The sequence below is a fragment of the Saccopteryx leptura genome, chromosome 2 (genome assembly GCF_036850995.1).
Source record: "Saccopteryx leptura isolate mSacLep1 chromosome 2, mSacLep1_pri_phased_curated, whole genome shotgun sequence".
Classification (NCBI taxonomy): domain Eukaryota; kingdom Metazoa; phylum Chordata; class Mammalia; order Chiroptera; family Emballonuridae; genus Saccopteryx; species Saccopteryx leptura.
This window is the reverse complement of record NC_089504.1, coordinates 365,534,356-365,553,616: the sequence shown is the minus strand read 5'-3', so window position 1 is coordinate 365,553,616 and position 19,261 is coordinate 365,534,356. Positions and strand designations below refer to the sequence as shown.

At 60.2% G+C, this 19,261-nt stretch overlaps 1 protein-coding gene across 1 annotated transcript; it reads left to right on the top strand.

Annotated features, from left to right (window-relative positions):
• Window positions 1–207: 207 nt before the first annotated feature.
• On the top strand, window positions 208–18,805 carry DRG2 (developmentally regulated GTP binding protein 2). The gene is made up of 13 exons (XM_066365029.1): window positions 208–391; window positions 2,610–2,770; window positions 5,840–5,929; window positions 7,257–7,317; window positions 9,401–9,491; window positions 10,066–10,138; window positions 10,230–10,320; window positions 12,197–12,294; window positions 12,705–12,781; window positions 13,959–14,047; window positions 15,085–15,143; window positions 16,977–17,030; window positions 18,023–18,805. Exons 1-13 carry the CDS (start codon window positions 328–330, stop codon window positions 18,107–18,109), a joined length of 1,095 nt encoding a protein of 364 aa, XP_066221126.1. The 5' UTR covers window positions 208–327; the 3' UTR covers window positions 18,110–18,805.
• Window positions 18,806–19,261: the final 456 nt, after the last annotated feature.

Sequence of the window (19,261 nt, the reverse complement as noted above, 5' to 3'; positions counted from 1 at the left end):
GTTCATCACCGAAGGTTCTCCCTCTCTGTCTGCCCGGCCGAGCCCCCAACCCGGGTGCATCCATCCCGGGGTCCCCAGCCCCGCCGGCCCAGCCCGGAGGCAGGAACCAATGATGTCTAGCACGACGCTCGGCGTCGCCCGCCCGGACTCTGAACCCCGGAGCGCCGGAGGACGCTGTTACGTGTGGGCTTCCGGGCCCCCACGCAGTGGGGCTTCCGGGCACAGGCTGTGGGACTTCCGGGAACACGCGGTGGGGCTCCCGCAGTCCGGCCGGCATTCCCCGCCCCTCCGCCGGGAGCCGGTGCTGCTCCCTGCTTCGCCGGGGCCATGGGGATCCTGGAGAAGATATCCGAGATCGAGAAGGAGATCGCTCGGACGCAGAAGAACAAGGGTGAGGATCGACCCGCTCGGGGCTTGCTTTCTGCCCGGCCTCCGTCTGTCTGTTCAATGCGGGCGCGACGCCGGCGGTCGGGCTGGAGCCGGCGGGCAGGCCGCGGAGAAGGGCAGGATGAGAGAGCCGAGGCGGGCAGGGCCAGGCGCGACCCGGTCCCCCTGCAGACTTCCTCTGAGGGATCTAATCAGTGCGGGGCCTGCCGGGTGACAGAGACCGAGGAGAGAAGTCCCAGCTCACAGAGCAAGCATCGGACCCAGAGAGAGAGAGAGAGAGAGAGAGAGAGAGAGGGAGGGAGGGAGGGAAGGAGGGAGATGGGGGGTGCGGCAGGACCAGGGTTCGAACCCGGGGCCTCCTCCTGGCTGGGCTTGGGGAGCTGGTGCTTTCCCCTTTTGTGCTGGGAAGTGTGGGAGGAGACCTCTCGGAGGTCTCCCAGCAGCTAGGAGACCCTTGGTGGAGGAGTGGAGGCTATCAGGACCCTGGAGTCTGGAGGCCCTGGCTTTGAACCCCGGCTCCACCACTTAACCTGCTGTGAAACCTTGGAAACTCGCTTCGCCTCATTGAGCCTCAATGTTCTCACCTGCTAATGGGGAAGATAATCCCCTGCCCCATCTTACTTAGCTCACAGCTGAGTTAAACTAGAGAGCATGTGCAGAGCCCTCGGCCCAGGGGAGCCCTGGGTATTTCCAGTCAACCTCCCAGTGTATCAATTCTAGGCTTCAGATTGTCAGGGTAACAGGAGCACAAGAGAAGTGAAGAGACAAGGATGGCGACACTCAGGAAGGCTTCCAGGAGGAGACGGGGCTTGAACTGGCCGAGGGAAGGGTATTCCGGGTGAGGGCGTGGGGGCCAAAGCCGTGGGAGTCTAGGTAAGCATGCTGTGTTCATGGGACCGTGAGGAGAACCCTCTAGATCAGAAGGAGGGTCTGGAATAATGGGGGGATGTGATTGGCTGAGGTGAGTAGGGCCCAGTACCTGGCCAGACCTGCTGTGGGGGTGTTCCAGGAGCAAGAAGCAAGGAACGCTAGGTGGCTGATTTCTGTCCTCCCTTGGTTCTCTTTAGTTTTGAAGGCTGAGGAGTTGAGGGGCTCGTATCATTCGATTCATCCTGTAGATCTTTGCTGAGCCCTTAATATGTGTGATTAAAGCGGTGGATGCAGCAGGTACATCCTGCCTTCGTGGAGGACAGTCTATAAGTTAGTAACTAGATAAACAAGGTAATTCCAGATAGCAATGAATTCTGTGAAGAAAGCCCAGGGTGCTAGGGGTGGGAGCTGGGCCTACCAAGGTGGAATGACTGGAGAAGAGCACCCTGAGTAGGGGACATTTGAGCTGAGACTAGACTGTTTTGCATGAAATCAGCCCTGCAAACATCTGGGGGAAGACTGTTTCTGGCAGAGGGAACAGTTGGTGCAAAGGCCCCACGGCAGGAACAAGCTTGATGTGTTTAAGGATCAAAAGTTCTGGTCCTGGCTGGCTAGCTCAGCAGTAGAGCGTCGGACTGGCGTGCGGAAGTCCCAGGTTCGATTCCCGGCCAGGGCACACAGGAGAGGCGCCCATCTGCTTCTCCACCCCTCCCCCTCTCCTTCCTCTCTGTCTCTCTCTTCCCCTCCCGCAGCCAAGGCTCCATTGTGGCAAAGTTGGCCCCGGCGCTGAGGATGGCTCCTTGACCTCTGCCCCAGGCGCTAGAACGGCTCCAGTTGCAATGGAGCAATGCTCCAGATGGGCAGAGCATCACTCCCTGATGGGCATGCTGGGTGGATCCTGGTCGGGCACATGCAGGAGTCTGTCTCTCTGTCTCCCTGCTTGCTTCTCTCTTCAGGAAAAAAAAAAAAAAAAAAGAATCAGAAGTTCTGGGGCTGGAGTGCAGTGAGGGGAAAGGAGAAAGCGAATCATGTAGGACCTTGTAGTCATGGGTTGGCGTATTCTGAAGTAACAGAGAAAGCCACGACAGCTGGAATGTAGCAGATAAGAGCAAGAGTGTTACGGGGTCCTGAGGTCCCAACAGGGAGATTTGTTTCTCCTCTGAGTGAAGTGAGACCCAAGGAGGCGATGTGAGCAGAGCGGTAGTGTTTTCTGTCCCCGATCTTGACAGTGATTGACATTTGGTTCTGATACTCCCAGCCAGCACTTGGCTGTATGTGGGGCCCCACTCATCCTGCAGGGCTTGGGTACTTTGGACACTTACCTTCCTTCTGTCTTGCTTTTCATCCTTTAGCCACCGAGTACCACCTGGGCTTGCTGAAAGCAAAACTCGCCAAGTACCGGGCCCAGCTCCTAGAGCCCTCCAAGTCGGCCTCGTCCAAAGGAGAGGGCTTCGATGTCATGAAGTCGGGCGACGCCCGTGTGGCCCTGATTGGCTTTCCCTCTGTGGGTAAGGTCAGTGACGGTCCTCGGGGAGGAAGGCAGGTGTCTCGTTCAAACACGACCCCACCTCTCCTTGCCCCTCTGGATTAGCCCCAGGGACAGAGCGGACCAGCCTCCCCGATCGGGTCCCACCCTGGTCCATGATAGGTATTCAGTCGAAGGGGGTGGAATCCTCCTACCGTGAGAACAGTCTTTCCGCTGCAGCAGAAGTAGCTGCTCTCGGCCTCCGACTCGTCCATTGTGCCCATTTATTCTGTGGGCCTGTTGCTGGAGATACGCAGGAATGAGGGGGTTCTGTCCCTGCCCACACTGAGCAGCCGTTCTCAGAGGAGGGAAGACAGACAGTGAGCTCATGGAGTATCGGGGTATCAGGTGGTGAGGACTGCCTCGGAGGGCGTGGGGGAGAGGGCTGGCGTCCCACCGGCTTATGTCGGGGATCCAGAAGGGCTGCTCTGGGCAGCAGGCACTGAGCAGGGCCCTGGGCAAGGAGCACCCCAGGCAGAGGGAGCAGAGAGTGCCACAGCCCAGGGCTGGGAGCTCACATGCGTGTTCAGGGGTGGCCAAGGCAGCGGGTCTGAGGGAGAAGCAGTAGGAGACAGATTCTAGAGGGTGGATGGCCGTGGGGCCACCAGAGTGCACCTTGGCCTTGAGTGAAAAAGAGTGAAGCAGGAGCCACTGCAGAGTTTTCTAGAAGGTTTCTTCTATAAGCTTCCTCGTTTCATGTAAAATTTGTATTTAATTTTTATGTGAGGAGTAAGATTAAAGGGTTTTGAGCAGAAAAAGAGCTGAGCTGACTAACTTTTTTGTAGTAAACTTTAAATTTTCAAAGCGTCGTAGATTTACAGAAACAAAACTGCAGAGCTAGGACAGAGGATTCCTGGGTACCCCCCCCCCCCCGTGTGTGCAGATTTTCTGTTTTTTCCTGTCCCAGGGGCTGCCGCACGCTCAGTTGTCCTGTCTCCTCAGGCCGCCTTAGACCTTGCCTTCACTTGACCACTGCTGGTGTGGAGAGGTGCTGCTCAGGGGTTCTGTACACACTCGCCCTTGTGGTTCAGCCGGTGTTCCCCTTTGACCCTCCCACGAAACGTGAGCGTCCTTGTACGTGCTGTGGTCTGGCCAGTGCTCAGATTCCTTTAGCGATGGGGCTGCTCGTGACGCCCCGACTTCACCAAAGCCAGACACAGAGCTGCTCGGGGGCCTCCTGCTTCAGCCCCTCAGAAAGAGCAGACCCCCCCCCCCACTGCGGGAGCCCCTCCAGCCGCAGAGGGCAGGACTTCCCCAGCTGTGCTCTCTGCCGACCGAGTACACTCACAACCTTCAGTCCTGGTTTCAGACTCCGGACTCTTCTGTCTCGTCTCATTCTTCCCAGTGTTGTATAAACGTCCCGCTGCGCTGAAGGTGGATGAGCGGGCCCTGGTGCCTTCTGTCTGGAGGCATCGCTGACCCATGTTTGCTGTGTGTCTGCGTGTGTGTGCGTGTGCGGGGTTTTCTTCTTTGTGTTGGCTGAACCATTTGGGAGTAAATTACAGGTGTCATGCTTCATGACCCCACAGTCCTAGATGTTCTGCTCACAAGAATGAGGGGATATTGTATTGCTTCGTATTAGTTTTGAAGCATCCCCTCATTTCTGTGAGCATTGTGGTTAAACTTGTATCTCCAGTGAATAAGGATATTTTGCTACCTAGCCACAAACTGCTGTAGCACACCAAACAAAGTGAACAGCAATCCAGTAACAATCTGATGCCCAGACTGTCTTCTCATTTCAGTAGTTACCCCAAATGACCTTTGCACCTGGCCTGTCCAAAGTAAGGTCTATTCTGGACCACATGTGGCTTGTGTGTGTTGTCACGACAGTTGCCCCGGGTCCCCCAACAGAGGCGGGATCCAAGGCTAGGTCTCTGTCTTCTTACCAAGCTGGAGCCCGGTTCCCGCAGTGAACTGTGGAGTAAGTGTTCCCTCCCGGTCCTTCCCGTCCTTCTCAGCTCACCCCTCCCTTCTTCAAGCACCTTCTCTCACCACCTGGCTTTGTCTCAGACCGCAAGGTCAGTATCCGCTTGCTCGTCTCACCTCTCCCTGTGTGACCAGCAGCTCTGAGTGCCACGGGGCTGTCACCTGCTTGAAGCTCTCGGGGGCCGTGAAGGTCTGGAGGGCTTTGTGGAGCTAGAGAAGGACCCCTGATTTAAATGGGGGAACCCACGTAGAAACCAGGCCTCTGTCCACCTGAGACAGGCGTGAAGCCTCCGAGAACAGGAAGGGCCCCTGCTTTAAATGGGGGAACCCACGTAGAAACCAGGCCTCTGTCCACCTGAGACAGGCGTGAAGCCTCCGAGAACAGGAAGGACCCCTGATTTAAATGGGGGAACCCACGTAGAAACCAGGCCTCTGTCCACCTGAGACAGGCGTGAAGCCTCCGAGAACAGGAAGGACCCCTGATTTAAATGGGGGAACCCACGTAGAAACCAGGTCTCTGTCCACCTGAGACAGGCTTGAAGCCTCCGAGAACAGGAAGGGCCCCTGCTTTAAATGGGGGAACCCACATAGAAACCAGGTCTCCGTCCACCTGAGACAGGCGTGAAGCCTCCGAGAACAGGAAGGGCCCCTGCTTTAAATGGGGGAACCCACGTAGAAACCAGGCCTCTGTCCACCTGAGACAGGCGTGAAGCCTCCGAGAACAGGAAGGACCCCTGATTTAAATGGGGGAACCCACGTAGAAACCAGGCCTCTGTCCACCTGAGACAGGCGTGAAGCCTCCGAGAACAGGAAGGACCCCTGATTTAAATGGGGGAACCCACGTAGAAACCAGGCCTCTGTCCACCTGAGACAGGCGTGAAGCCTCCGAGAACAGGAAGGGCCCCTGCTTTAAATGGGGGAACCCACGTAGAAACCAGGTCTCTGTCCACCTGAGACAGGCGTGAAGCCTCCGAGAACAGAGGTCCTGGCGCCCAAGTCCTCTGGCCAGTGCCTGAGGCAGCTTCTGCAGCTCTTGTCTTCCCACCCCTGTCACCGAGCGGAGGACGAGGGGACCCCTGCTGCCTGAGCCCCGGGACAGGACACAGTGCAATGACTTTCTTTTTCTCCTAGTCCACCTTCTTGAGCCTGATGACCTCCACAGCCAGTGAAGCTGCGTCCTATGAATTCACGACCCTGACGTGTATCCCCGGGGTCATTGAAGTAAGTGGGCGTTTGCTGGATCCCAGGAGCGGAGAGGGTGTGTGCTTGTGGTTTCAGTGTGGTGTGCACGTCACGAGCATGTGTGCCCTGCGTGTGTGCTTGTGGTTTCAGTGTGGTGTGCGTGTCACGAGCACGTGTGCCCTGCGTGTGTGCTTGTGGTTTCAGTGTGGTGTGCGTCACGAGCACGTGTGCCCTGCGTGATTGCTTGTGGTTTCAGTGGTGTGTGCGTCATGAGCACATGTGCCCTGCGTGTGTGCTTGTGGTTTCAGTGTGGTGTGCGCGTCACGAGCACGTGTGCCCTGCGTGTGTGCTTGTGGTTTCAGTGTGGTGTGTGCGTCACGAGCACGTGTGCCCTGCGTGTGTGCTTGTGGTTTCAGTTGTGTGCGCGTCACGAGCACGTGTGCCCTGCGTGCGTGCTTGTGGTTTCAGTGTGGTGTGCGTGTCACGAGCACGTGTGCCCTGCGTGATTGCTTGTGGTTTCAGTGTGGTGTGCGCGTCACGAGCACGTGTGCCCTGCGTGTGTGCTTGTGGTTTCAGTGTGGTGTGCGCGTCACGAGCACATGTGCCCTGCGTGTGTGCTTGTGGTTTCAGTTGTGTGCGCGTCACGAGCACGTGTGCCCTGCGTGTGTGCTTGTGGTTTCAGTGGTGTGCGCGTCACGAGCACGTGTGCCCTGCGTGTGTGCTTGTGGTTTCAGTGGTGTGCGCGTCACGAGCACGTGTGCCCTGCGTGTGTGCTTGTGGTTTCAGTGGTGTGCGCGTCACGAGCACATGTGCCCTGCGTGTGTGCTTGTGGTTTCAGTGGTGTGCGTGTCACGAGCACGTGTGCCCTCGTGTGTGCTTGTGTTTTCAGTGTGGTGTGCGTGTCACGAGCACGTGTGCCCTGCAGCAAGCACTCGCAGCACCTCTGGGGCTTCTGGCCGCTGAGACCCCAACGGAGCTGGGCTCCTGCCGTGCTGAGTGGACCCAGGAGCCGGGCCAGTGTGTGACAGATCTCCCGGCCCTGGTGCTCCACTCCCCACACCACCACACTGGCTGCTGCTTGTGCACCCTGTTTCCCATGAAGTTTGGGAGCCGTGCGCAGCGGGGTCCTGTGGCTGAGCCTCCCGCAGTGACGCACCGTGTGTTAGTGAGAAGCTGTTCCCTTCAGCGATGAGTGTAGTGGGATTCTGGCAGCCCCAGAGGCCTCCCCCAGGCAGCTCATACAAGGCGTGGGGCGCATCCTGGGTTCCAGCAGCCCCTGGCTGCAGGCTGACAGCGGTGTCCTGGGTGCAGGCAGGCCCTGGCCCGCGGGCCACCCTCACCTCACCGTCCTCTCTTCTGCACCTAGTACAAAGGGGCCAACATCCAGCTCCTGGACCTTCCTGGAATCATTGAAGGCGCAGCGCAAGGTGCGAGCTGGGCGCCGGGGCCCTTCCCCCTGGGACGCAGGGAGCCTCACTCTTGGAATCGGGTGTGGTGTTGAGGGTGTGTGGTGGGGCTCACATCCCTCACAACGCTGTGCTCTTTTTCCTTTTCAAAAAAAAAAAAGAGAAACGGGGGGGCTGACAGGGACAGACAGGCAGGAAGGACAGATGAGAAGCGTCAGCTCAGTTGCAGCACGTTAGTTTTTTCACTGATTGCTTCTCCTACGTGCCGTGTCCGGGGGCTGCAACCAAGCCAGTGACCGTGGGGTCGTGTCTATGATCCTGCGCTCAAGCCAGCAACCTTGGGGCTTTGAACCTGGGTCCTCAGCATCCCAGGCCGACGCTCTGGCCACTGCGCCACCACCTGGTCCGGCCTGAGAAACCCATCTCAAAGCCGAGGAGGCCGAGACGGCTGCGCAGCTGACCAGACAGGCTCAAATCCCCATGTCCACTCCTGTGCTTCACTGTGGCCTATGAGGAGTGGACACTTGTTAGTGGTCATCTCCAGCTGTGTCCCTAGCCCTGTCCTCTGTTGTTTTGGGGGGGGTGTTGAGACGGGAACGTTCCTGTGGCCTCCTGTGGCAGGTGGCTGCCTCCCGCGTCTGCAGATTTGGTCACCGGCTGCTGGTTTTCCAGCACTTCCTCAGTGAGCGCCGGGCTCTGCTGACCATCACCTCGCTTCACCTCAGATAGCCCTGTGACCTGCTGACCATTCCCTCCCTTCACCTCAGATAGCCCTGTGACCTGCTGACCACTACCTCCCTTCACCTCAGATAGCCCTGTGACCTGCTGACCATTCCCTCCTTTCACCTCAGATAGCCCTGTGACCTGCTGACCACTACCTCCTTTCACCTCAGATAGCCCTGTGACCTAGGAGGTGGCGCCGTCTGTGTTCCACAGCCGAGAGGAGCGCGGGGGACAGGGGAGGGTCTACCCCGCCTGGCTGTGGGCTGTTGGGAGGCAGCCCCGGGGCTGAGCTGCCTCCGGGCGGCAGCCAGGCCTTGTCTGCAGGTGTCCAGGGCTGTCCCTGCCATGCACTCTCCGTGCCCCACTGCCATCGCCGCGTCACGATCCTGCCTGTTTGAAGGGGGGGTTCCCATGCCATCCCACCTGGTGTGTTAGGGCCGGGAGGTGGTCTGGCCCCCTGTGGTGGGCGCACAGGCTGGCAGCAGCCGGCAGCAGGGAGGACCCCGTCTAACCCCCGTTCTCAGAAGAGGGAGGCTTGTCCCAGTGGAAACCCACACTGTACGTAGATGCTGGCGCTGCAGTTTTGGTCTCCAACTTTGTGTGACATTGGCAGGGTGCCTGGCTTCCCTGGTCGTCTGATGATAATGGGGTCGGACCTTTGTGTGGCAGCCCTGAAACATCTTCTGTGTTGTCTTTTGTTGTTTTGGGGTGTGTTCTGAGATGGGCATTACCCAGTGACATAGGCCAGACCCCTGGGACCCCGCCCCACTGCTGCAGCCCCTGGTGGGCATTCTGTCACCCATTTTCTAGAAGGGGCAAATCCTGGCACCATACTGGCTTTGTGTTCTTGGGCAGGTGATTGGGTATCTCTAAGCTAGGCCTCAGTTTTCTCTGTAAAATGGGCATCATAACACCAGTCGTCTGGGATAAGTTTTGAGGATCCAGTGAGGAAATGTTCACAAAGCACTTAGCATGGACCCAGGGGAGGATGTCACCCCCCCAGAGTGGTGATATCAAATTTCCTTCAAAAACAAGTATCCCCAAGTTAAGGTAGCATCTCGAGGAAAGAAAAATGCCAGAGCAGTCATAGCATAGGCCAGGGCAAGCGCTGACACTGCAGGTCTGTAAAGGACAGGAGCCTGGGTGCTGTGGGCGGGTGGGGTCAGGGGTCCTGCCTGCGTCACTGGGTAACCATGTCTCTCCTGCCTGCCCAGGGAAAGGCCTGGGTGCTGTGGGCGGGTGGGGTCCTGGGTCCTGCCTACGTCACTGGGTAACCATGTCTCTCCTGCCTGCCCAGGGAAAGGCCTGGGTGCTGTGGGCGGGGTGGGGTCAGGGGTCCTGCCTACGTCACTGGGTAACCATGTCTCTCCTGCCTGCCCAGGGAAAGGCCGTGGCCGGCAGGTGATTGCTGTGGCCCGCACGGCTGACGTCGTCATCATGATGCTGGATGCCACCAAGGGCAAGGTGCAGAGGTTCGCAGGGTGGGGCGGGGCAGGGCTGACGTGTCTGGAAGGGCCCTTGGCCCCAGCAGAGTGTCCTGGAGCTCCTGGTGGGCAGTCTGGGTGGTGCTGGGCCCTGCTGGAGGGAGGAGCAGCAGGACTGTCCCTGGGCTGACCCCCTGCATGCGGTCAGTGGCTCCTCTCCAGGAGGCTTGCGTCCAGTCTAGAGACCGGCTGAGACTCGTAGCAGAAGCCCCTGGCAGCTCTGGCCGTCCAGGCCAGAGGAGTGTGGCCTGGCTCCAGCCAGGAGAGGCCCAGCTCCCTCATTGCTGCCCCAAACCTGCCAGGAGCCTAGCCCCAAGCAACAGAAGCCTTGTTCGTGCCCCAGCCCCTTGGCTGTGGGGCCCACCAGGCCTGCCTCTGCCCACGGACCAGAGATCTGGCCATTCTACCCCAGACTCGGCTGAGAGTCGGGCTTCTGTGCAGCTCTGGGTGTATGGGGAGGAACACCTGGCTGTAGGGGCAGGCAGAGCAGGGGCTTCCTGGGCAGCCGGGAAGCTGCGCACCTGCCTGGGGCTCCTGTGAAGGCTTGTGGGTCCCCGCCCAGGTCTCTGCTGGAGAAGGAGCTGGAGTCGGTGGGCATCCGTCTCAACAAGCACAAGCCCAACATCTACTTCAAGGTGAGGCCCTGTCCCCTATGGCGTCCTGGAGCTGAGCACGTGAGGCGACAGCAGACCTGTGGGCAGCTCTTCCTTCCTCTGTCCTCCCCAGCCCAAGAAAGGCGGTGGCATCTCCTTCAATTCGACTGTCACTCTGACCCAGTGCTCAGAGAAGCTGGTGCAGCTGATCCTGCACGAGTACAGTATCCTTCCTGACGGGGCAGCGGACACAGGAGGCCCCGCAGACCACCCGGCCTCCCTGCGTCTACCTGCCCATGCCTCCCCCACCCCCCTGAGCAGTCTGAGGACACAGGAGGCCCCGCAGACCACCCGGCCTCCCCGCATCTACCTGCCCGTGCCTCCCCCACCCCACCCCCCGACCCCCCGAGCGGTCTGAGGACACAGGAGGCCCCGCAGACCACCCGGCCTCCCCGCATCTACCTGCCTGTGCCCCCCCCCCCCCGACCCCCAAGCAGTCTGAGGACACGGGCTCCTTGCTGTCTCCGTGCTGACCGAGCTCCCAAGGGGAACAGGCCCCTGGTCTGGAGGAGCCTCGGGAGGACCAGGGGCCTGTGCACACAGCACTAAAGAACTGTTGGGGGGGTAGGAGGTTTCTGGGGCCCCAGAGGCACAGCTGAGGTCAGCGCAGGAAGAAGCCGTGGTGGGACGGGCCCACGGAGCTGGCGAGACCTTCGTCACTAGAGGTGCGCGAGGCAGGAAGGCACTGAGGAGGGTTCTGCGGGGTGAGTTAGCCCAGAGCTGTCAGGCTGTTCCTGGCACTGAAACCTGGGTCCTCTGAGGTACTTTGGGGACTCTGACAAGTAGGTTTTCTTGTTCTAACAGCAAAGATAGGAACTGTTCACTGAAACTTTTACATACTCTGGCTTTTTTTGGAAAAAAAGTGAGGGGCTCCCCAAACTTTAAAATGTCATAAGCCAAGCCAGGCCTGACCTGTGGTGGCGCAGTGGATAAAGCGTCGACCTAGAAATGCTGAGGTCGCCGGTTCGAAACCCTGGGCTTGCCTGGTCAAGGTACATATGGGAGTTGATGCTTCCTGCTCTTCCCCTTTCTCTCTCTCTCCCTCTCTGTCTCCTCTCTAAAAATGAACAAATAAAATAAAATTAAAAAAAACAAAAAACAAAAATAAAATGTCATTAAGCCGGCCCTGGCTGGTTGGCTCAGTGGTAGAGCGTCGGCCTGGCGTGAGGGTGTCTCGGGTTCGATTCCCGGCCAGGGCACACAGGAGAGGCGTCCATCTGCTTCTCCACCCTTCCCCTCTCCTTCCTCTCTGTCTCTTCCCCTCCCGCAGCCAAGGCTCCATTGGAGCAATGATGGCCCGGGCGCTGAGGCTGGCTCTGTGGCCTCTGCCTCAGGCGTTAGAATGACTCTGGTTGCAACAGAGCAATGCCCCAGATGGGCAGAGCATCACCCTCTGGTGGGCATGCCGGGTGGATCCTGGTCGGGTGCATGCGGGGAGTCTGTCTGACTGCTTCCCCGTTTCCAGCTTCAGAAAAATACAAAAAAATAAAAATAAAATGTCATAAGCTCTGGCCAGTGGCTCAGTGGATCAAGCATTATCCTGGTGCACTGAGTCGCAGGTTCAATGCCCGGTCAGGGCACCTGTGGGAAGTAGTGAGTGCACAACTGGATGAAGCACCTGAGTGGAACAAGTTGATACTTCTCTGTTTCTTCCTCCCCCTCTTCTCTCTCCCCCCATCTCTCCGCCTTCCTCTCAGTGGAAACAATATTTTTTTTAACCTTGTAAAATCTTGCAAGAAAATCACCTGCAAGGTCCTTTCAGCTAGCATTTTTTTTGAGAGAGAGAGAGAGAGAGAGAATGGGAACAGGGGGAGCAGGAAACATCAACTCAGACTACATGGCTGCTTCTCGTATGAGCCTTGACCGGGCAAGACGGGGGTTTTGAACCTGTGACCACGAGTATTACAAGTTGATGGTTTATCCACTGCGCCAGCACAGGCCGGACCAGTCTGTATTTCCTGATCGGCTGTTTCAAGCTCTCATCTGATTGGGCATGAGGGGCCACCAGTGCACGGTTTGCCCTTAACCTAAGTCCTTCAGAGATTTTCAACGCAGAAGTGCTCTTCCGAGAGGACTGCTCCCCAGACGAGTTCATTGACGTGATCGTGGGCAACCGAGTGTACATGCCCTGCTTGTATGTAAGTGGTACTAGCCTCTCCTCCGTTCCCTGTGGGCGGTGGGGAGCCCCTGCCCAGGCCCCGTTTCCTGAGTCCCCTTGACCCAGATGGGGACGGGCTTGTGTGAGGAACAGAGGAGCCCAGGGCTTTCTCGACCCCCCACGAGCCTAGTGGCTCCTTGAGTCTTGCAGACACGAGACGTCTCGCTGGACACTGAGGTTCTAGCCCCGCTGTTCCTGTCGTGGGGGGTGGCGGCCCAGGCCCTTCAGCCTTTCCCATCATGGAAACAGCTGGGAGGCCCCTTAGCATCAGCCATCTATGCCCCAGTGTGCAGAGGGGGCCACGGGCCAGGGTCCCGGCTGCGCAAGGACCCCTGTCCTGTATGCCTGTCTCTTTCCTCCCCAGCACCCACCTCCACCTTTCCATCCCAGGTTTATAACAAGATCGACCAGATCTCCATGGAAGAAGTGGATCGCCTGGCCCGGAAGCCCAACAGTGTGGTCATCAGGTGAGGCTCTGCCGTCCTGTGTGGGAGCCCATCGGTGAGGTCCCCTCTCCACGTCAACTAAGCAGAGCCTCCACGGCACGGCTGGGACTGAGGGGACAGCCAGCTGCTGGTGATCTGGGCTCGGTCCACCCTGAATGACACGGACGGTGTCGGTGATGGGGTGAGCTCTGGTGGAGGATACAAGGGTTTCGTTCATCAGGGTGCAGGGTCAAGAGGCTTTGTGACTCCTTCGTTAAACTCAGTCCCCAGAAGGTCCCCAGGAATAAGCCAGCGCTCTTGATACTCTGGGTGATGTGGCTGTCACCACAGAGCACAGGGAAAGGGAACTGATGCTATTAGGTGGGCAGAGCCATCGCTGACCACTGCCCCCCTGTGGTCCTTCAGGGCTGGGCCCTGAGCCATCTGCCCTCTGGCTGACAGCTGTCTGTCCCCTTCCCGTCATCACTGCAGGGCTCCTCCCCTGAGGCGCACTGGCTCGTGGGTGACTTCCCTGGTGCCCGTGCTCCCACGGGTGCCCTGCACCCTCACAGTGAGGCCTGGCCTGTGGGGAGGAAGGTGCTCAGGGACCCAGGGGGGCGACTGATACAGATGACGGACGAGGTCCTGGACGTGAGCACAGGGTCTCCGGGCGATGCCAGCGGCCACAGAGCAGCAGGGAGCCAGTGCCCCTTGCCCAGGACGGCCGCAGCTCCTGCCACGTCCCAGGCGCCCTTCGGGGACCATCTGAGGACACGCCCGCCTTCGGGTGTGGGAGCATCTTTATCTGCTCATCATGCTCAAAACAGCTGTGCAGAGGGCAGGGCCCGCTCAGGGGGAGGCCAGGGTGAGACAGCTATAAAGGATCAGCACCCCCCTGCCCCCTCCCCGCACCTGTCGCTGAACTCTGCTGGGCTGCCCTGGGCCACTTGGAAGCCCCTTTCAGACACCATGCACCTTTCACAGCAGCTGTGACCCCCTCCCCCCCCAGGAGAGGTCTGCTGGGCGTGACCACGACTGCCGACCCGAGGTGGAGGCCGTGGCAGCTGGGGAGTCGGGCTGCCCTCAGCACGCTGGGCGCGGTTCCCCTCACGCTCCAGCCGGGCCAGGTGGGGGCTGTCCTCTGCCACAGTGAGGGAGCAGAGGCCCCTGGCCCCTGAGCCCACGCCGCTCCTCTGACCGGCCCCTCCCTCCCCGGCAGCTGCGGCATGAAGCTCAACCTGGACTATTTGCTCGAAATGCTCTGGGAGTACTTGGCCCTGACCTGCATCTACACCAAGAAGAGAGGACGTGAGTCGGCCAGTGTGCACCCCCTCGGGGCTGCCTCGGTCTGCGTGTGGCACCCGGAGGGGCCCGTCGGCCAGTGTGCACCCCCTCGGGGCTGCCTCGGTCTGCATGTGGCACCCAGAGGGGCCCGTCGGCCAGTGTGCACCCCCTCGGGGCTGCCTCGGTCTGCGTGTGGCACCCAGAGGGGCCCGTCGGCCAGTGTGCACCCCCTCGGGGCTGCCTCGGTCTGCATGTGGCACCCAGAGGGGCCCGTCGGCCAGTGTGCACCCCCTCGGGGCTGCCTCGGTCTGCGTGTGGCACCCGGAGGGGTCCGTCGGCCAGTGTGCACCCCCTCGGGGCTGCCTCGGTCTGCATGTGGCACCCAGAGGGGCCCGTCGGCCAGTGTGCACCCCCTCGGGGCTGCCTCGGTCTGCGTGTGGCACCCAGAGGGGCCCGTGCCCCCAGCCCAGCTTGTCTTAAACCCGTCTCCGCTTTCCTCCCACCTCAGAGCTGGCACGGTCATCTACCGCAGGCCGGCAGAGGCCTGAGCCTGAGCCCTTACGGCAAAGAATGCCAAGTTCTGGGGCTGCTGGCCTTGGGGTGGGGGCAGTGGGCCGGAAGCTAGGTCCCATGTCAGGCCTGTAGGCGGCGGAGTACACAGCGTCTCTCCGTGACCCCGCCCCCTGCACTCACACCTCACGTAGTGGGGGACCTAGCTGCTGCGTTCTGGCAGTTTCCATCGACCTTGGTCTCGTAAGCAAGGGGAGAGATGTGGCCGCCCCCTAGTGATGCCAGCAGCTGTTCCCCCTGCTGGGACTCTCCAGATGCTCCATAGCCCATCTCGTGGGGAGCTCAGCGCTGACTGGGCTGCAGGCAGTTTGAATCCTGGACTTGGATTTGTTGTGATTTTCTCCATCGAGGCCGAGGTTATAGAAGACTGCCTGGGCTCTGCAACAAGGGTGTGCTAGAGAAGGAGGCCAGCCCAAGGCTGGAGACTGGACAGGAACCTGTGGCATGGGGCGTGCCTGGCTTACACCCACTCCCCGTCTTTACCTGTGCAGAGCGGCCGGACTTCACAGATGCCATCATCCTGCGGAAAGGGGCCTCCGTGGAGCACGTGGTGAGTGTATGAGGCCTGCCCGGGTAGGGGCTCCAGGAGCTTCCTCCATCCCCTCTGGGGTTAGGGGTCCTGCCGCAAGTTCTCCTGGCCCTCGGCTGACTCTTGGGTGACACACGCTGCAGGGACAGAGTGGCTGGGGTGGTCCTGCAGGAAACTCGGGACGTGTCCCAACTGCCGTTCTCGCCGCACAGCGAGCCTCCGGCCTCCTGTAAGAAGGATGGTGCTGCCCACCGCTGGTCAATAGGGGTGGTCGTTAGGGGATGGTCGATAGGGCGTGGTCGATAGGGGGTGGTCGTTAGGGCGTGGTGGATAGGGGGTGGTCGTTAGAGGGTGGTCGTTAGGGCGTGGTGGATAGGGGGTGGTCATTAGAGGGTGGTCGTTAGGGGGTGGTCGTTAGGGGGTGGTATAGAATGAGGTCAGGTGTGTGAAGCCCTCCACTCGCTGCTTGGTACATAGTAGATGTCCAGGAAGCCGTGGTCCCCACTGTCCTGTCCTGTCTCTGTGCTGCACGCTCCTCAGAGCCACTGAGGGGTCCTGTCAAGGAGGCTCCTGCCCAGGGTACTCCTGTGCTCATGTCACGTCGTCTGTGCCTGTGCTGGCCCAGGACTCAGGGGTTCCACGTCCTGTGCCTCAGTTCCTGCTGGCCTCTGGGTCCCCGTTCACCCCAGCCTGGCCTGCTGCTCCCTGCTGCACATCCTGCCCGCAGCCCAGGGCGGACTGTGAATGTGTTCTGTGCTCAACACAGTGTACTGAGCATCAGCAAAGTAGACCCGGTTCCCGCCAGAGCTAGGGTCCTTGAGGGTCAGCAGGTGCCAGACACGCGCTCAGAGCTGAGTGGTCGTGTGCCTCAGGGCTGGGGGGGGCACCAGGTCTGCACAGAGAGGCCAGGGGGGCTCGGGGGGCTGACCTGACGGGACCTGGAGCAGAAGCCCCCCGGCAGGGAAGCAGAAGCTGCCGAGGCCCAGGGGCGGGGGCTCCGGGGAGCCTGTGGGTCGGGGAGGGAGGAGGCACTCTGTGTCTGGAGCTCCGCCAGGCCCAGGGCTCCCCCTGTCCCCTGACCGTGGCCCTGACCACGCCCTGTCCAGCTGGGAGCACTGGGGGGAGAGCCCCTGACCACGCCCTGTCCAGCTGGGAGCACTGGGGGGAGATCCCCTGACCGTGGCCCTGACCAGGCCCTGTCCAGCTGGGAGCACTGGGGGGAGAGCCCCTGACCAGGCCCTGTCCAGCTGGGAGCACTGGGGGGAGAGCCCCTGACCAGGCCCTGTCCAGCTGGGAGCACTGGGGGGAGAGGAACAGGACACTGTCCTCCCGTGGCCTGTCCCCACTGCGTCGTCCAGCGCCAGGGATCCAGCTGCCCCTCCGAGGCCACCTCCTGCTGGCCTCCCCACAGTGCCGGGACTGACCTCCATTTCTCCCTGGGGTGCTGAAGGACAGGGGCTGTCCCCGGGGTGGGCGTGGGGTGCTGTGCTGTATGAGAGGCAGTGCCCAAGCGTGGTGACTCCAGGCTGAGGTGGGTGACCCGGCATCATCCTCGCCTGTCTCCCAGAGCATCTGTCCAGGCAAGGTGAGCCAGGGGCCGCTGACAGCCAGCCAGGTCCCAGATCTTCATCCGGTGGCTGCGAGACTCTTTCTGACCAGGCACCTCGGCCCTCGGGCAGACCTGGAAGCAGGACTCTGAGCATCCTGTAGCCGTGAGGGTGGACGAGGGTGCCCGGGACGGGAGGCCAGGGCCCCCGGAGCACCACCCGGGGAGTTCCCACTTCTGCCTTGTGCCCATTGCTTGGTGGGCGGGACGGAGCCTTCTTTCACTCTGTCTCTCTGCCCTCCCACCAGTGCCACCGTATCCACCGGTCACTCGCCAGCCAGTTCAAGTACGCGCTGGTGTGGGTGAGTCTGGGCGGGAGGCGGCTGGGGTCATGCCCAACAGAGCCCCCTGGTCAGGCAGGAGCACGGTGTGTACACTGCTCCGTGCAGTGTCCCGGTCCTCCCATGTGGGGACCAGAGGACCTGTGTGTCTGTCCCACTCCACAAGCTGTGTGTGCAGTCCCAAACTGGGCACAGGCCTCTCCATCCTTAGGATCCAGAGATGGTCAGACCGCTGCGTCCAGCTGACTGAGGCCTGTGGGGCCTGCCAGTGCAGGGGTACCCCACATTAGACTCTGGCATCCACACCCCCACAGCCCCCCAGTGCAGGGGTACCCCACATTAGACTCTGGCATCCACACCCCCACAGCCCCCCAGTGCAGGGTACCCCACATTAGACTCTGGCATCCACAGCCCCCCAGTGCAGGGGTACCCCACATTAGACTCTGGCATCCACACCCCCACAGCCCCCCAGTGCAGGGGTACCCCACATTAGACTCTGGCATCCACAGCCCCCCAGTGCAGGGGTACCCCACATTAGACTCTGGCATCCACACCCCCCACAGTCCCCCAGTGCAGGGTACCCCACATTAGACTCTGGCATCCACAGCCCCCCAGTGCAGGGGTACCCCACATTAGACTCTGGCATCTACCCCCACACCCCCACAGCCCCCCAGTGCAGGGGTACCCCACATTAGACTCTGGCATCTACCCCCACACACACACAGCCCCCCAGTGCAGGGGTACCCCACATTAGACTCTGGCATCCACAGCCCCCCAGTGCAGGGGTACCCCACATTAGACTCTGGCATCTACCCCCACACACACACAGCCCCCCAGTGCAGGGGTACTCCACATTAGACTCTGGCATCCACAGCCCCCCAGTGCAGGGGTACCCCACATTAGACTCTGGCATCTACCCCCCCACACACACAGGCCCCCAGTAATAGTGCCGTCAGACTTGGCCTCGTCAGGACTGAAGCTGACACAGCCCCTCTGCCCTGCTCCCCGCCCAGGGCACCAGCACCAAGTACAGCCCGCAGCGCGTGGGCCTGACCCACACTATGGAGCATGAAGATGTCATCCAGATCGTCAAGAAGTAGTGGTCCGGGCCAGGCCCCAGCCCCCAGCCGGCCTCCCTGGGGAGGCGGACCCAGCAGGACCCACTACAACCCCAACTGGAAGAATACAAACCTCCGTGTTCCGGGAAGGGGCCTCTCAAGTCTCTTTTTTTCCAGAAGTCTCTTCAGTAGACAGATGAGTGTGTGGGACAGGGAGACAGTTTGGGGGACTTCGGTTGGGCTGGGGACGTTTCCCCCGAGACCAGCCCTCAGACGGGAGGTCTGAGCTTGGAGCCCTGGGCCTCCGCTCTGCCCCGCCCCTGTTTGGGCGCTGAAGGAGCAAGTCACCCCCTTACTTCCCAGCCAGGGACAGTGCAGATGGCTCGCTCAGTGCTGGGCCTGTCTGTCCCTGGATGTGGTCGTTACAGTTACGGTACTGCAGCCTCGGCTCCTGCGTCTTCCCTGGTACTCGGGGAGGGTCCTCCCAGGACAGAACCCTCACCCCCTCCTTGTGGCCCGGTACTGGAAACTAGAGGTCAGTGGTTCTAAAGACCCAGCTCGTGACCTCCACAGCTGACAGCCTGAAGGGCCACCTTGTTCCAGGGCAGCCGGACCAACACAGCCCCAGGCCCCAGGCCCTGTGCAGACGCCTGGGTGGGGACGTGGGTGTCTGGGTTCTCTATTTTCTCTCTTAAGCCCTCAGATCTTGGCTCTCTCTGAAATAAAGGATGAAAACAATTTCTGTTCAGAGTGAGGTTAATTCTGTAAGTTTTCTGAACTCTCGCCAGGCTTGGTCAGCAGGTAGCAATGAGCTCAGTGATCTGAGGTGGGTAGATCCAGGGTGCTAGAGCAGTGGTCCCCAACCTTTTCTGGGCCTCAGACCGGTTTAGTGTCAGAAAATACTTTCATGGACGGGCCTTTAGGGTGGGACGGATAAATGTGTCACGTGGCCGAGACAAGCGTCAAGAGTGAGTCTTAGACGGATGTAACAGAGGAAATCTGGTCATTTTTAAAAAATAAAACATCATTCAGACTTAAATATAAATAAGACGGAAATAATGTAAGTTATTTACTCTTTCTCTGTGGACCGGTAGCAAATGGCCCACGGACTGGTACCGGTCCACGGCCCGGGGGTTGGGAACCACTGGCCTAGGGTCTTCCAGGACAAGGGGTTGCCCAGGGCCTGGAGATTCC

What these genes read in the sequence shown, in the direction of transcription:
- DRG2 (XM_066365029.1), top strand. Translation starts at nt 328, where the DNA reads ATGGGGATCCTGGAGAAGATATCCGAGATCGAGAAGGAGATCGCTCGG. An exon ending in GCTGATCCTGCACGAGTACA is followed by an intron (nt 10,321 to 12,196) that starts GTATCCTTCCTG and finishes TAAGTCCTTCAG; the next exon opens with AGATTTTCAACGCAGAAGTG. An exon ending in CCCAACAGTGTGGTCATCAG is followed by an intron (nt 12,782 to 13,958) that starts GTGAGGCTCTGC and finishes CCTCCCCGGCAG; the next exon opens with CTGCGGCATGAAGCTCAACC.